Raw genomic sequence first — 17780 nt, 5'->3', positions numbered from 1 at the left:
GTCTCGGGAGGGGTGTCCACGAGCGGCACACACGGGGCTGTCTCGGGGGCAGCTTCCGTCGCGGCGAGCGAGCGGCCTCTGGGGCGTGCCCGGGGGCAGGCCCGGCGGCGGGCCCTCCGGGGGGGACCGGGCGCCCCCCAGCACACGGCCGAGGGGTCGCTACCGCGAAGAACCGGGGCTCCGACAACGGCGAAGGACGCCCGCCCCCAGGAGCCCTGACGGTCCCTGACGCGGCCCAGGACGGGGCGGCTCGGGGCGGCGCCAGGGCTCCGGACGGAGGCTGGCGGGGCCCGCGGGAGCGGCGCCCGGCCGCGCCGGGCTGGGAACTCACCGGCCGCCACATCTTCCCGGCCCCGCCGCGCCGCTCCAGCTCCGGCTCCCGCGGGCCGCACGCCCCCGCCGCCCCGCCCAGCAACCCCTGCGGGGCGGGGGCTCAGTGCGCACGCGCGCCCCGCCCCGACGGCGGTGGGCGGAGCCCGGGAGCCACGCCCGAGCGTGCCCGCGTCGGCGTTGGAGCAGCGCCCCCTGGCGGCCGCCGCCGCCTCGCCTCAGGGCTGGGACAGCGCGCCCTGTGTCCCCTCCCCGGCGTCCACTCCGGCAGGCGACTCCGGGCTCAGGCCTCACAGCCGCTCTGGGGCGGGGGTCTGCTCCCGCCGAATGGAAGCCGAGGCTCGGGGAGCTCAGGGCATGGGCGGACGCGGGAGGGTGTGGTGGGGGGACACTGCTCTGAGAGCTGGAGCCCGGACCGCTGGGGCGGGGAGGGGCTCAACACGTATGTGCCACCGGTTAGGGAGAACCTCTTTCACTGAGTCGTTGCTCGCTTTCCTCGCTACGAAATGAGGTTAGAGCTCTCTGCTCCCTGGATCGAGGCCGGGGATGCTTACGGGCGCCGTGGAAGGCGGGCCGTCAGTAGCGACGCGGTGAGCGGTGAGCGCAGGACAGGCCAGCCTGCCCGGGTGGCAGGGCAGGACCCGTCCCCTCCTCCCTCAGGCCCTCCCAGCCCGCGCCGATGCTCCTCGTCTCCACTTCCCTCCCCCGGCCCGGCGAACGCCGCTCGCGCCGGGTTCTCGCCTCCCTCCCGCGTCGGCGGCCAGGGCGCGGAGCTCCGCGCCGCCCCCCTGCGGGCTCCTCCTTCCGGGAGCCACGCCCCCAGGGGTCGGGGACGCGGGTCCGCACCGAGCCCTGCGGTGGCCTGGCCATCCTGCAGCGGCCGCCCTGGGCCTCGTGTCCCTACTCCGCGCTTGCCCAGTCCCCCACCTTCACGTGGACTGCTCCAGAAGCTTTCTCCACTAAGGCTGGTCCCGGCAGCTCTCCTATCAGCTCCTCCCCATCCTCCCGCAAGGTTCCTTGGGTCCCGCATGGCCCCCCTGCCCCCACACGGCTCCTGCGTCTCCACGTGGTTCCTCCTGCTCCCGCAAGGGCAGCCCAGTGGTCCCTGCAGATTGTCCCTTACCCCGGGCGCAGGTGAAGCCAGCGTCTCCTGCCGTGAAACACACCACCCCAGGCCTCTTCTGCTGCAGCTCAGTGCCCAGAATCACCTTGTTCCCATCATCGCCCTTGTAACAGAAGCTGGGCTCCGTACTCTTGAATGCAGACAGCTGTCCTCACTGGTTTTTTTTTGCCTGCCTTATCTTCACAGCCCCGTCCCTGGAGTCCGGGCTAGGGCCTGACAGTGGACCTTGAGCCCCTTCCAAAGGCGGGCTTTCTGGAATGTTCCCAGTTGCATACATTGAGCCTCCTCACCTGACCCCATGATGTTTATTTTTTTATTTTTTTTTAAAGATTTTATTTATTTATTTGAGAGAGAGAGAATGAGAGATGGAAGAGGGTCAGAGGGAGAAGCAGACTCCCCGCTGAGCAGGGAGCCCGATGCGGGACTCGATCCTGGGACTCCAGGATCATGACCTGAGCCGAAGGCAGTTGCTTAACCAACTGAGCCACCCAGGCGCCCCCCCCATGATGTTTATTGAAACAGGTCCAGGAGATAGTGTAGGCCACATAACAATGCTTCTAAAGTGTCTGGGAAGTGACACCGGCAAGGCTGAGAATGGCAGCATGAGCCCAAACACAGACACTGCTGGAAGCCTGGGCCACGCCTGGGGCTGGGAATGGGGGAGGGGCTTTCTTGTCCACTTTTGGGAAACAAGTACAGCCGGTTCCCTCTCCCCAAACACACAAAGGAATGGACTCTGTTCTATTGCCACGTCAAAGGACCCTAGTACTGCCTGGGGCTCCTGTCCCAGGTACAGGCCCCTGGACTGAAAGGGGGGAATCTACCCCTGGTGGGGCTACGTGAAGTCAGTTCCCCAAAACTGAGATGGCCGGGCCCTAGGAGTGCCAAGAAAACCTTCCCCCAAGTGACCACTATTCCTGGTCCATGCAAACCCCAGACACACTCCACTGCAGTGCTGCCTGGTCGGTCCCCCACTCCCAAGTACACCTCCCAAATCTCCCAGCACCCCTGTGTTCCCAAGCCCATGAATCTACAAAACTGTTGTTTCTTAAAAAGGAAGTGTGGGGCACCTGGGTGGCTCAGTATTAAGTGTCTGCCTTCAGCTCAGGTCATGATCCTGAGGGTCCTGGGCTCGAGCCCTGCGTTGGGCTCCCCGCTCAGCGGAGAGCCTGCTTCTGCCTCTCCTCCCCTTTCATGCTCTCGCTGTCTCTTTCAAATAAATAAAATCTTTTTTTAAAAATGGAAGTATGTATTTACTAAGAAGCACGATTTCTCACACAAACATAAAATGAACATGTGCGTGGGGACTAAACAATGTCCCTGCAAAAGATATGTCCAAGTTCTAACCTCTGCAGCTTGTGATGTGACTTCATGTGGAAATAGGGTTGTTACACATGTAATTGAATTAAAGTTCTCTGGATGAGACCATCCTGGAGGAGGACGGCCCTAATTCCAGTGGCTGGTGTCCTTATAGGAGAAGAGAGAGACCTGAGACACAGAGGAAAAGCTGATGTGGACCTACAGACAGAGCGATGTGGCCACAAGCCCAGGGACATCCAGGATGGCGGGCACCACCAGAAGCGTGAAAGGGCCTTGGAGCGGGGTCTCCCTCAGAGCCTTCAGGAGCCAGCCCTGCCAACACCTTGATTTCAGATCTCTGGCCTCCAGCACTCTAACGGAACAGATTTCTGTCATTGTAAGCCACCAAGTTTGTGGTAATTGGTTTCAGCATTCCTAAAAAACTGGCACAGTGTGTCAAAGGTTTATTTAACTTGTTAACTAATGAGACAACAAGGAAGTGGTTACAAGTTCAAAAGGAAAGTTCAAACCCAGAAATCTATGTGGAGTAAAGGAATGATGAAATCAATTTTTTGTTTTGTTTTTAAAATTCAGTTTTATAATCTGTAAAATAAAGTGTTTATGACATTTACATTTTTTAAAAGATTATTTATTTGAGAGAGAGAGAGAGAGCATGAGCAGGGGGAGGGGCAGAGGGAGAAGGAGAAGCAGGCTTCCTGCTGAGCAGGGAGCCCGACGTGGGGCTCGATCCCAGGACCCCGGGATCATGACCTGAGCCGAAGGCAGATGCTTCACCGACTGAGCCACCCAGGTGCCCCAACATTTACGTTTTTCTGAAATGAATTTAAAAATAGATGGAGATTGGCTTTTTCCACAAGAAAAAACAATTGAATCTCCGCTGAGCCATATTTATTTGTATATCTATAAAAAGGAAGTGTCTGCATTGCTGTTGGTCATCTACAATTTAAAGCTGTAAGATGATTCCAAGGGGATGAAAGGTAGGATCTGTTAGAATCAGAATCAGATAATCCAGAAAGGTGTTGAAAATAGAGCTACCCTACAACCTAGTTATTGCACTACTGGGTATTTACCCCAAAGATACAAATGTAGTGATCTGAAGGGGCACGTGCACCCCAATGTTTATAGCAGCAATGTCCACAACAGCCAAACTGTGGAAAGAGCCCAGAAGTCCATCGACAGATGAATGGATGAAGAAGATGTGGCACACACACACACACACACACACACACACACACACACAAAATGGAATATTATGCAGCCAACAAAAATGACATCTTGCCATTTGCAATGATGTGGATGGAACTAGAGGGTATTATGCCAAATAAAATAAGTCAATCAGAGAAAGACAATTATCATATGATCTCACTGATATGTGGAATTTGAGAAACAAGACAGAGGATCATAGGGGAAGAGAGGGAAATAATGAAAGAAGATGAAACCAGAGAGGGAGATAAATCATAAAAGACTCTTAATGTCAGGAAACAAACTGAGGGCTGCTGGAGTGGAAGGGGTTGGGAGGGATGGGGTGGCTGGGTGATGGACATTGGGGAGGGTATGTGTTGTAATGAGCACTGTGAATTGTGTAAGACTGATGAATCACAGACCTGTACCCCTGGAACGAATAATACCTTGTATGTTAATTTAAAAAAAGAGAGAAATACCACTAATGTATGGGATGCTTGGGTGGCTCAGTAAGTTAAGCATCTGCCTTCAGCTCAGATCATGATCCCAGGGTCCTAGGATTGAGTACCTCATCGGACTCCTTGCTCAGTTGGGAGCCTGCTTCTCCCTCTGCCTGCCACTCCCCCTGCTTGTGCTCTCTCTCTCACTCTCTCTCTGACAAACAGATAAATAAAATCTTTAAAAAAAAGAAATATCACTAGTGTATTTTGTTTATTGCAAAATTTAAATTGCTTATTACTGTCTCCCTCCACCTTTTCGATAAAAAAATTTTTTTTTCAAATAAAGATCATTCTAGGCCCTTAAAATGAGGCTGGCTTCAATAAGTGTGACCCAGTTATTTATGTGGGTGTGGTAAGTGTTAAGCCATACGTTTGCTTTGCAGGAAGTTTTCATAAGAAATCTCAGATTGGACTTTCAAAAGCCTGTATTACTCTCCCAAGGTGAGAAATACAATACCTATAATTTGGGTGAACGTCTTTGTTCCCGGGCCTGCTGGGAAGTGACCTTCCTGATTACCTGTAAGGCCCCCAGAATCTTCAATCCTAGGAGGGTTTTGATCCTTTTTTTTTTTTTTCCTGGATGAGTCCGGCTAAAGGTTCATTAATTTTGTTGAACTTTTCAATGAACCAGCTCCTGTTCTTGCTTTTTTAGTTCCTGGTTTTTATTTCTGCTCTAATCTTTATTATTTTCTCCCTTCTACTGGTTTTGTGTTTGTTCTTCTGTTGCTAGCTCTTTTAGGTGTAAGGTTAGATTCTTTATTTGAGATTTTTCTTGCTTCTTGAGCCAGGCCTGTACTGCTATAATCTCCCCTCTTAGATCAGCTTTGCTGCATTTCAAAGATTTTGGACCATTGTGTTTTCATTTTCATTTGTCTCCACGTATTTTTAAAATTTGCTCTTTTTTTATTTGACCCATTTGTTGGTTCGTAGCGTGTTATTTAAGTTCCATGTATTTGTGATCTTTCCAGATTTTTCCATGTGGTTGATTTCTAGTTTCCTAGCATTGTGTTTGGAAAAGATACATGGTATGATTTCAATCTTTTTGGATTTGTTGAGACTTGTTATGTGACCCAGTATGTGATCTATTCTGGAGAATGTTCCATTTGCATTTGAAAATAATGTGTATTTCACTGTTTTAGGATGGAATGTTCTGAATATATCTGTTAGATCTATCTGGTCCAGGGGCACCTGGGTGGCTCAGTCATTAAGCGTCTGCCTTTGGCTCGGGTCATGATCCCAAGGTCCTGGGATCGAGCCCCACATCAGGCTCCTTGCTCCTCAGGAAGCCTGCTTCTCCCTCTCCCACTCCCCCTGCTTGTGTTCCCTCTCTTGCTGTGTCACTGTCAAATATATAAAATCTTTAAAAAAAAAAAATCTATCTGGTCCAATATGTCATTCAAAGCCACTGTTTACTTGTTGATTTTCTGTTTGGATGAGTTGTCCACTGATATAAGTGGGCTGTTGAAGTCCCCTACTATTATTGTATTACTATCGATTACTTCCTTTATGTTTGTTATTAGATGCTTTATGTATTTGCGTGCTCCCATGTTGGATGCATATTTATAATTGTTATATCTTTTTGTTGGATTGTTCCCTCTACAGTTATATAGGGTCCTTCTTTCTCCCTTGTTGCAGTCTTTGCTTTAAAATCTATTTTGTCAGGCGCCTGGATGGTTCAGTTGGTTAAGCGTCTGACTCTGGCTCAGGTCATGATCCCAGGGTCCTGGAATTGAGTCTCACATCAGGCTCCCTGCTCAGCGGGGAGTCTGCTCCTTCTTCTGCCCCTCTCCCCTCTTGTGCTCATGCACTCTCTCTCTCTCAAAAATAAATAAAATCTTTTTTTTAAATGTCTATTTTGTCCAATATAAGTATTGCTACCCTGCTTTCCTTTCACTTCCACTTGCATGCTAAATGCTTTTCCATCCCTTCGCTTTCAATCTGCAGGTGTCTTTAGGTCTGAAATGAATCTCTTGTAGGCAGCATATAGGGGGTCTTGCCTTTTTATCCATTCTATCACACTATATCTTTTGATTGGGGTGTTTGGGCCATTTGCATTCAAAGTAATTATTGACAGGTATGTAGCTATCGCCATTTTGTTACTTGTTTTACGGTTGTTTTGTTTTATGGCTGTTCTCTGTTCCTTTCTTCTCTTGTTCTCTTCTCTCTTCGTTTGCTGGCTTTCCTTAGTGATATACGTGGATTCCTTTCTCATTATTTTTTTATGTTTCCGTTACAGGTTTTTGAATTGTGGTTACCATTAGGTTTGTATAGAACCTCTTCCATATGTAGCCATCTATATTAAACTGACGGTCACTTAAGTTTGAACCAATTCTTTACCCGCACTGCCCCCCCCCCAAGTTTTAGGTATATGGTGTCATAGCTTAAATCCTTTTGTTTTGTGAATCCATTGACAGACTTTTATAAATATACTTGATTTTACTGCTTTTGTGCTTCCTACTTTTCTTACTTTTACTTATGATCTTTTCTTTTCACTCAGAGTTCCCTTTAACATCTCTTGTTGGGCTGGTTTAGTGGTGATGAATTCCTTGAACTTACTTTATCTCGGAAACTATCTATCCTGTTCTGAACGCTGGTTGAGTATTCTTGGCTGCAGGTTTTTTCCTTTCAGCATATCGAATATATCATGCCACTCTCTTCTGGCATGCCAAGTTTCTGCTGAAAAATCCGCTGATAGCCTTATGGGGTTTCCCTTTTACGTAACTGTTTTCTTTTCCCTTGCTTTTTTAAAATTCTCTATCACTACTTTTTGCTATTTTAATTACTATGTGTCTTGTTGTGGACCTCCTTGGTTGGATTTTTTTGGAGACTCTGTGCCTCCTGCATCTGGATTTCTGTTTCCTTTCCCAGATTCAGGAAGTTTTCAGCTAGTATTTCTTCAAATAAATTTTCTGCCCCCTTTTCTCTTTCTTCTCCTTCTGGAACTTCTATGATGTGAATGTTATCACACTGGACGGTGTCACTGAGTTCCCTTAACCTCTTCTCAGTTTTTATTATTCCTTTTTCTTTTTGCTGTTCAGCTTGGTGACTGTCTGTTCTTTTGTCTTCCAAGTTGCTGATCTGTTCTTCTGCTTCCTCTAGTCTACTGTTTATTCCCTTTAGTGTATTCTTTTAAAAGATTTTATTTATTTATTTGACAGAGAGAGAGAGCACAAGCAGGCAGAGTGGCAGGCAGAGGGAGAGGGAGAAGCAGACTCCCTGCTGAGCAGGGAGCCCGATGTGGGGCTCGATCCCAGGACTCTGGGAACATGACCTGAGCTGAAGGCAGCTGCTTAACCGACTGAGCCACCCAGGCACCCCAGCCCTCTAGTGTATTTTTAATTTCAGTTATTGAGTTCTTCATCTCCAATACTTCTTTTATAAGTTTTCTATCTCTTTTTTTGAGGGTCTCACTGAGATTCTCTACTCTCTTCTCAAGTCCAGTGAATATCTTCATGACCATTACTTTAAATTCTCTATCAGACATATTACTTACCTCTGTTTCATTTAGGTCTCTTGCTGTGGTTTTGTCCTGTTCTTTCATTTGGGACATATTCCTCTGTCTCCTCACTTTATCTAACTCTCTGTGTCTGTTCCTGTTTCAGGAAATTCAGCTACATCTCCTGCTCTTGAAAGTGGTGGCCCTTATGAAGAAGAGGTCCTATAGTGCCCTGCAGTGCAGTGTCTCCTGTTCATCAGAAACTGGTGCTTCAGTGGGGTCTTCTATGTGTGTTGTGTGCACCCTGCTATTGTGGCTGAGCCACTTTTTCCTTCAGTCGATTCATCTGCAATGGTTCTCTTTGCCTGTTGTGGACACGGTTTGGTCCCTGTGTTGTTAGTGGGCCAGTCTGGGGCTGCCTTGTGCTTCAGTTGAGTCAGACCAGGCATTTGTCAGAGCTGTAGCGGCACTGAACTGCAGGGCATTTTCTCTTTGTCCCCTGAGAAGCTTTCATTGGTGGGCAGAGGCTACAGTCAAATTAAGAGAATTTTGTAGGTACTAACTCCATAAAGTCAACCCAAACTCCATAGAAGCAGCTGATCATACCTGATTAGTGATTGACACTCTCAGCATTGCAAGGTCTTGGGTACATAACTGCTTTTTCCAATTTTATCTTGGCGAAAAAAGAGGATAAACTATTGAACCTAAGCAAATATCTATAGTGCCATGAAAAGTAAAGACACTCAGTAAGAGTCCATGAATATCAGGCCCAGGGAGGTGAGTCAGTGAGAATCAGATGTGATTTCAATGGAATATTGGGGCTGGCTCAGTCGGAAGAGCATGTGACTGTTAATCTTGTGGTTGTGAGTTCAAGCCCCAAATAAGGTGTAGAGATAGAGAGGACTTAAATAAACCTTAAAACAAACAAATAAATGGAATTATTACTCAGAATGAGATCTTGCCATTTGTTACAAGATGGATGGACCTAGAGTGTATTATGCTAAGTCAGACAAAGACAAATACCACATTATTTTACTTATATGTAAAATCTAAGAAACAAAACAAATGAACAAATAAACAAAAGACCTATATATACAGAGAAGCCTGCTTCTCCCTCTCCCACTCACCCTGCTTGTGTTCCCTCTCTCACTGTATCTTTCTCTGTCAAATAAATAAATAAAATCAAAATAAATGAATAAATAAATAAGAATAAATACTTTAGGGGTGGGGTGCCTGGATGGCTCAGTTGGTTAAGCATCTGACTTCAGCTCAGGTCATGATCTCAGGGTCCTGGGATCGAGCCCTGTATCTGCCTCCCCACTCAGCAGGGAGTCTGCTTGTCTCTCTTCCTCTCCCTCTGCCCTCCCCGACTTGTGCTCTTTCTCTCTCTCAAATAAATAAAATCTTTATTTTTTTAATTTTTAAAAAGATTTTCATTTGAGAGAGAGAGCACAAAGCAGGGAGAGGCAGAGGGAGGAGGGAGAGGCAGAGGGAGAGGGAGAAGCAGACTCCCTGCTGAGCCGGGCGCCCTACATGGGGCCCGATTCCAGGACCGCAGGATCATGACCTGCGCTGAAAGCAGATACTTAACCATCTGAGCCACCAAGGCGCCCCTAAGTAAAATCTTTAAAAAAATCTTTAGGGGCACTTGGGTGGCTCAGTCAGTTAGGTGTCTGACTCTTTTTTTTTTTTTTTAAGATTTTATTTATTTATTTGACAGAGAGAGACAGTGAGAGAGGGAACACAAGCAGGGGGAGCGGGAGAGGGAGAAGCAGGCTTCCCGCAGAGCAGGGAGCCCAATGTGGGGCTCAATCCCAGGACCCTGGGATCATGACCTGAGTCGAAGGCAGACGCTTAACGACTGAGCCACCCAGGCACCCCGAGTATCTAACTCTTGATCTCAGCTTAGGTCTTGAACTCAGGGTCACGATTTCAAGCCCCACATTGGGCTCCATGCTGGGCATGGGGCCTACTTAAAAAAATAAAAATATAAATAAATAAAATCTTTTTTTAAAAAAAGACTGCATTCAGTTTACAAAAAGATCTACTAAATTGATATGGTTACAAATAGCTTAAGGAGAAAGAGAACAGGCCTCCTATGTACCCAGAAAATGAACATTAAAACAACATCAACAGGGCGCCTGGGTGGCTCAGTTGGTTAAGCGACTGCCTTCGGCTCAGGTCATGATCCTGGAGTCCCGGGATCGAGTCCCGCATCAGGCTCCCCGCTCAGTGGGGAGTCTGCTTCTCCCTCTGACCCTCTTCCCTCTCGTGCTCTCTATCTCTCATTCTCTCTCTCTCAAATAAATAAATAAAATTTAAAAAAAAAATCAACAGTATTCAGGCAAATGACTAGGGTGACATTTCCCTTACCTGCACACATGGTCTTGATAGCAATCCCTGGCCCGCTGGGCTTGGGGTGAGCAGCCAGCCCATGGAACTGCTGCTTCTCCATGAGAAACTGGAAACACTGACTCAGCCCCAGAAGTGGTCTGAAAGTCACCTGAGCAATGCCAGCAGAAGCTGCACCCAGAGACCATTCTCTAAAGGGTCAATAGTTTGGAGTCTGGTTCTGTCCTTTTCTAGGGAGATTTGTTTTTCTTTTTTGTTGTTTTAAAGAATTTAGAATTTATTTATTTATTGGGCGCCTGGGTGGCTCAGTCATTAAGCGCCATGTCTCTCTCTGTCAAAAAAAAGAATTTATTTATTTATTTAACAGGTTTTATTTATTTACTTGAGAGAGAGAGAGAGAGAGAGAGAGAGAGAGCGCGCGCAGGCGCACACGCCTTAACGCATGAGCAGGGGGAGGGGCAGAGGGGGAGGGGGAGGGAGAGAATCTCAGGCCGACTCTGTGCTGAGTGCAGAGCCTGATCGAGTGGGGCTCAATCTCTCAACTCTGAGATCATGACCTGAGCTTCACTGACTGAGCCACCCAGGTGCCCTGGGACCATCCTTAATTGAAGACACAGTCTCCCACCTGTGGCTGATAGCAGAACTTCAGGCCAAACAAAAGATGACAGAGACTCAGTGAGTATGATGAATTTGCAACCCAACATTTTCAAATGTAAGAGGTCTGATGAAAGTTCAAAATAAGAATAATGCAACCGACGGGATGCCTGAGTGGCTTATTGGTTAAGCGTCTGCCTTGGCTCGAGTCATGATCCCAGAGTCCTGGGATCTAGTCCCACATCCCAGGGAGCCCACTTCTCCCTCTGCTGCTCCCCGTGCTCATGCTTTCTCTCTCTAACAAATAAAAATTTTTTTAAAAATAATAAGAAAACAATAATGCAACTGATAAAGAAAGTTGTTTGTTTCTGTGACATGAAAGGCAAAGATAATAAAACCAATTTCTCTTTTTAAGATATATTTATTTGAGGGAGGGTAGGGGGAGGGGCAGAGGGAGAGAAGCCTCAAGCAGGCTCCCCACTGAGCAGGGAGCCCATTGACAACCCATGAGATCACGACCCAAAAGCTGAAATCAAGAGTGGGATGCTTGAGTGACTGCACCACCCAAGTGCCCCAAAACCAATTTCTAAAAAATGTAGATAAAATATTTTTAAAGACTGTGATTAAACCTGTTTTCAGAGAAGATGGTTAATGTTACATCTGATTTATAAATATGGGTGAATAATATCTACAGTGGAAAAATTATGGAATAATATCTACAGTGGAAAAAATAATTCTGAGGCATAATAGACACTAAAGGCAAAGAATATGCCAAAAATATCAATAAGGCAACTCAGTGAGTTTGGAGCAGAGCTGAGATACCTATATTTTTATAAAACTCCATGGATGAAGGGTGCCTGGGTGGCTCAGTCATTAAGTGTCTGCCTTCGGCTCAGGTCATGGTCCCAGGGTCCTGGGATCGAGCCCCGCATCGGGCTCCCTGCTTGGTGGGAAGACTGCTTCTCCCTCTCCCACTCCCCCTGCTTGTGCTCTCTCTCTGACAAATAAAATCTTTAAAAATAAAACAGTAAAAACCTGTTGGGTAACCCTCTTGGGTCCCCTCTCTCTTTGGGAGTTTTGTACTATGGCTTAATAAACTTTGCTCTGCTGCTCCACCCCAAAAAATAAAAAATAAAAACAAATAAAAATAAAATAAAAACCTGTGCATCATACCGAGGCAGATGGGCACTCTATGTTAGATTTTTTTTTAAAGATTATTTATTTGTCTCTCTCTGCCAAAATAAATAAAATCTTTTTTTTTAATTTTTGAAAAAGATTTTATTTCTTTATTTGACAGAGAGAGACACAGCGAGAGCGGGAACACAAGCAGGGGGAGTGGGAGAGGGAGAAGCAGGCTTCCCGCGGAGCAGGGAGCCCGATGCGGGGCTCGATCCCAGGACCCTGGGACCATGACCTGAGCCAAAGGCAGACGCTTAACGACTGAGCCACCCAGGCGCCCCAAAGTAAGGTCATTTTAAAAAATCCATTCTGGGGGGCACCTGGGTGGCTCAGTCAGTTGAGCACCCGACTCTTGATCTCAGGGTTGTGACTTCAAGCCCTACCTTGGGGTGGGAGTCTACTTAAAAAAAAAAAGAAGATAAAATATATGTCCTGTCTTTTTGTTCCTCTGTTCCTCCATTACTTCCTTCTTTTGTGCTAAGCAGATATTTTCTAGTGTACTATTTTAATTTTGTCATTCTTTTAACTATGTTTTTGTTGTTGTTGTTGTTATTTTCTTGGTGATTTTCCTAGGAATTAAACATCTTTATTTATAACAATCTTGTTCATATTAATACCAGCCTAACTTCAATAATATATAAGAACTTTACTCATATATCCACTCCTATATAACTCCATTACATCCTTTCTTTATTCTATTGTTGTCATACAAATTGCATGTTTATATGTTATAAATCCATCAACATAGTTTTATGATTATTGCTTTATGCAGTTATATTTTAAATCAGATAGGACAAGAAAAAGAATTAAAAAGACAAAAATGCATGAATACTGAATTTTGTATATACCTATGTAGTCACCTTTACCAGTGCTCTTTATTTTTTATGTGGATTTGAGTTACTGTCTAGTGTCCTTTCATTTCAGCCTGAAGGATTACCTTTAATATTTCAGATAGGGAAGTTCCACTAGTGACAAATTCTCTCCGTTTTTATTTAGCTGGGAATGTCTTAATTTTTCCTTCATATTTGAAGGATAGTTTTGCTGAATACAGAATTCTTTGTCAACAGTTTTTTCTTTCAGCACTTTGGGTATGTCATCCTACCATCTCTGGCCTCCATGATTTCTGAAGAGAAATCAGCTGTTAGTCTACTGAGGATCCCTTGTACATGGCAAGTCTCTTCTCTCTCGCCGTTTTTAAGATTCTCTGTCTTTGACTTTTGGAAGTTTGATTATAATGTCTCTGGATGTGGATGTCCTGTTAATCCCACTTGGAGTGAGTTGAATTTCTTACATGTTACATTAACATTTTCATTAAATTTGGGAGGTTTCCAGCCATTCTTTCTTTCTTAAAGTGTTTTTTTCCAAAGATTTTATTTATTTATTTATTTGAGAGAGAGACAGAGATAGCAAGAGCGAGCGCAAGCACGGGGAGTTGGAGAGGGAGAAGCAGGCTCCCCACTGAGCAGGGAGCCCGACATGGGGCGCGATCTCAGGACCCCGAGATCATGACCAGAGCCGAAGGCAGACGCCCAGCTGACTGAGCCACCCAGGCGCCCCTTAAAGTTTTATTTAAGTCATCTCTACACCCAATATGGGACTTCAACTGACAACCCCAAGATCAGGAGTCGCATGCTCCACTGACTGAGCCAGCCAGGAGCCCCTCAGCCATTATTTAAATATTCTTTCTGCTACTTTCTCTCCCCTCCTTTTGGGACTCCCTTTATGTGTATGTTTGGGATACCTGATGGCATCCCATATGACTCTGAGGCTCTGTACATTTTTCTTCATTCTTTTCCCTAGATTGGATTATGTTAATTGACCTATCTTCAGGTTTGCTGATTTTTTCTTCTGCCAGCTCAAATCTGTTGTTGGCCTCTTTAATGATAGAGTCAAGAACTAACTAAGATTTAACAATTCAGATTCTCCACTGTTTCCCATCCAGTAGACACTAGATGTCTATAAATCATTAGTCCATTTATGGAGCTCACCAAATGGTCAGACCGTGAAACCAATACCGCCATTGCTCCATCACTCTCAGCAACGGGGAATAACTTACTGGTCACAAAAACAAAACAAAATCCCAAAACCAAACAAACAAAAAACCCCACAAAATAACTTGAGAGGAAAATTATAAGTAGAAAAACTACAGTTAGGAAATCATGATTCTATTACCACTTCAGACTCCTCCCTAGAAACCAAGAACAGACATGCCGGGGCTTAACCTGTGAGGTGCACACTCAGGAAACGCAGCTCACCCAGCTCAGTCACAGGGAGCCACCGGCAATCTTGGTGGAAAGCCTCCAAAGCTGTTACAGGATAACTTTCAGAAAAAGGCAGTATCATAATTCTTATATAGATATAAAATGAACACATGGCAAAGATTCTATTTAAGTCATTCTTTAAAAGAGATTCAGGAATATTATAACTGCTTCAAAGAAGTCAAAGAATCACAGATCTATGCAGAATGAAGGATTGCTGGAATTGACTTACGAATGGATACAAAACCAGCTTCTTCCACAACTGGAGGAAGGAAATCAGCTGAGCCTGCATGGGGCAGCATTCATTTTCAGGTCTGTGGAAAACAATCATTTACATTGCTACTAGTTATTTACAAACACAAAGTTGTAAAATGGTTTGAAGACAATGAGAGGCACCAACCTTATGAATCAGAGACCCTGGGATGATGTGCTTTACACAGAGCACAGCTCTCCTTAGAGACACCAGTAAATGGCTCTGCTCGTTCAGTCTTAAACTTTTTACATCCCAGGCCCCATCCCCTAAGTGCCACGATTTTCAGTCCCCAGGATTCCCAGTCCCCCTAAAAACCATATTCTGCTCTGTCCCAGCCCACCTCCCCAGATCCCAAGCTTTATCTCCTCTTACCCCAGTACCTAGTCCCCATCAGCCACATCCTCAGGCCCCAATTCCTCAAGGTTTTGGCTCTGAGATCCCCCCAGTTTGCTCCAGCACCAGCTCTGATGGCAGCTCCCAAGGACTGGAAGCCAGACCACCTCCCACCCTGCCCAGAGCCCCTGTGCTTCTAGCACATCCAGGGAGAGGGCAGTCCCAGTGATGGCTGAGCTTGGCTGACCTCTGGCTTGGAGGGTGGAGGGGAGAGGGTTGGTGACTCTTCATTCAGAAAAATAAAGAAGTGTGATGTTCTTCATGTCAAGACTCCTGGAGCCAGGTGCCATGATACTGCTTTGAAGAGGGACCCAGCCAGCCAGGCCATGCACATTCAACACAGTGGACCCTCAAGAAACGTGAAGCCTGCCCCCTGTTCCATGTGGAGACCTCAGCGGGAGGGGATGACTGGCTCCAGGCTCCCAGCCCCGCACTTGCCTCGCCACCAGCTCACCCCAGCTCCCTGGCCCCCTGGAGGATCCACAGTGGCCTCACCACAGGGGCCTTTCTCACTATCTCTGCTCTTCAGTGGAGGTTTCCAGACCCCTGGCTTTGCTGCGCACATGGTTCCTTTTCCTGTCTGTGTTCTTTGGTCCAGGTATGAACACCTTCCCTTCTCTGCCTTCCCCATGCTGGTAGCCCGCCTTTCCGGAGATCTGTGTACAGAGTTGGTGCTCGGCCCTCTGCAGCCACACCACCCCGCTCAGCACTCTGAGAAGGGTGCCATCCACAGAATGACTCTACAAAGGGAACATTCTGGGGTGCCTGTGGGGCTCTTGATCTTGGCTCAGGTCTTGATCTCAGGTCTTGAATTAAAGGCCCTGCGCTGGGCGTGGGGCCTACTCAAAAAACAACAACAAAGGAAACATCTGGGGAGGCTCAGGGGTGTCAGGAGGGGCCGGGTAGGAAATCTTTTCCAATCTGCTTTTTAATTAGCTCAGTTTTCCCACCGCCTTTGCAAAAGGATGGAAATTTCAAAGTTGTTTGCAGCTTGTCTTTCACCAAATTAAAATGCTCATACTGTTATGCACACACAGAAGAACTTCCCCCAAGAGCAGCCCATGGGACCTCGGGACCTCGTCTAGGAAGTTCCTGCCTGCCCCCTGCCTGGCCCGGCTCTGGGCGTTTTGTTTTTTGGGTTTTTTTTTTTAATATTTTATTTATTTATTTGACAGAGAGAGACACAGTGAGAGAGGGAACACAAGCAGGGGGAGTGGGAGAGGGAGACGCAGGCTTCCCGCGGAGCAGGGAGCCCGATGCGGGGCTCGAACCCAGGACCCTGGGATCATGACCTGAGCCGAAGGCAGACGCTTAACGACTGAGCCACCCAGGCGCCCCACCTGGGCATTCTTCTGAGAGGGTCTGATGCCCAGGGAACTCCCCCTTGCAGGTCAGGAGTGGGTCAGAGAAGCACTATGCTAAGGAGCTGGAGGTGGAGGCCCCTAGGAGAGGAAAAGGCATTGGGAGGGTGACAGGGAGAGTTGCCAAGAGAATGACTGACTCTCCCCCAAGCAAGAAAAGATGGATCAGCACTGGTCCATCTAAGGTCTGAGCTGTCCTGAATGTTTCAGGGAGGCATGCTTCACTGTGCCTCGGCTGTGACGGAGAGCAATCAACTCACCTTTGCTTAAACAAGCAAGAAATTGTGGACCCTCATAATTTGAAAGTCCAAAGATCTAGCTTCAGATGCCACTGGATCCAGGCGATCCTAGGATGTATTCTGGGTTCTGCCTCTCTCCACCTCTCACCCTGCTTGCCTCTGGGGAGCCTTCATTCTCAGGTGTGCTCTGGGAATAGTTTGGGTAGCTTTTTATAGCTCTTGGGATGACTGACATCCTAAGACAGATGTCACGGTAGACCCTGATTTGCTCCATAGAAGCAACGGTCCCTTAGTTCAATCACCGTGGGCAGGAGGATGGACCCCATGATTGGATCATCTGGGTCACCCACCCAACAACAGGGTGGGGGTACTGGGTCCTGTGATTAGCACCCCATCAGAACCTTAGTAGCCTCTGAGCTCCCCCAAAGGGGCAGTGGAGAGGAGGCCAGTGCTTGGAGTGGGGAAGTCCAAGTGGCCTTGTGGCCTCAGGCAGTTAGCCTCCCTGAGACGGGTGGACATGGACAGAGTGGCTGATTCCGGAATGGCTGATGACCTGCACTCATTCACTGGCCAGGGTCCCAGATGCTCCCACACTTCCATTTTCTGGTGCCACAAAAGCCAGGAGGTCCCTTTGAATTCCACGGAGGAGAGGAAGCCCCTTATAGAGGACCATTGTCCCATGTCTTTTTTTTTTTAAGATTTTATTTATTTATTTGACAGAGAGAGACACAGCAAGAGAGGGAGGGGCCCCTGAGCAGATGGTAATGGGAGGACACAACCATTTTATCATCCAGGTGTTGTCCTATCTTCAACCGCATTGGAATTCACACCTCCTTAGGGACTCCAGTAGGCGAGAACCACAGGGCCTTTAATCATTCCACCAAAGCCAGGTGAGGCTTGTCCAGACATGCACAGGCTCAGTCTCAGGGGAAGTGGCCACACCCCTGGGAAAGGAAGCTGCGCGTGGCAGGCCACACCCTAGCTGGCCCTTCTCTTGTTCTGAGGGACTGCGGGGCCTGCTCCTGGCGGTGGGGCACGGCAACAGTGGGTCTGTAGCCCAGGTCTTGCTCTTACCCAGGGGGGTCCTCTCTGTGGACAGCCAGGTGCCAAAGGTCCTGCCTTGCCCACTGCCTCCCCTCTCCTTCAAATTCCCCCCAGCCCTGGGTTTGAGAGACCCTCTGGGCAGGGCTGTGAGCCAGAGTCGTGGGCCACCTGCTGCCCAGCTGGAAGTGTGGGTGCCCTGGCGACCACACTCAGTGC

General features: G+C 47.5%; 1 protein-coding gene across 5 annotated transcripts in view; it reads right to left on the bottom strand.

Annotated features, from left to right (window-relative positions):
- ADCK5 (aarF domain containing kinase 5) overlaps positions 1–457 on the bottom strand; it is an 18941-nt gene extending 18484 nt beyond the window's left edge. For all 5 annotated transcript variants that reach the window (XM_025871346.2, XM_073893401.1, XM_025871347.2 and 2 more), the window contains exon 1: positions 332–457. In XM_025871346.2, coding sequence (XP_025727131.2) covers positions 332–343 — 12 coding nt within the window. In that variant the 5' untranslated portion in view covers positions 344–457. The remainder of the gene's footprint in view (positions 1–331) is intronic.
- Positions 458–17780: the final 17323 nt, after the last annotated feature.

Source organism: Callorhinus ursinus, unplaced genomic scaffold (genome assembly GCF_003265705.2).
Source record: "Callorhinus ursinus isolate GAN/ISIS: 27379988/994484 unplaced genomic scaffold, GSC_fseal_2.0 scaffold5, whole genome shotgun sequence".
Lineage (NCBI taxonomy): Eukaryota > Metazoa > Chordata > Mammalia > Carnivora > Otariidae > Callorhinus > Callorhinus ursinus.
This window is presented reverse-complemented; position numbering and strand designations above follow the sequence as displayed.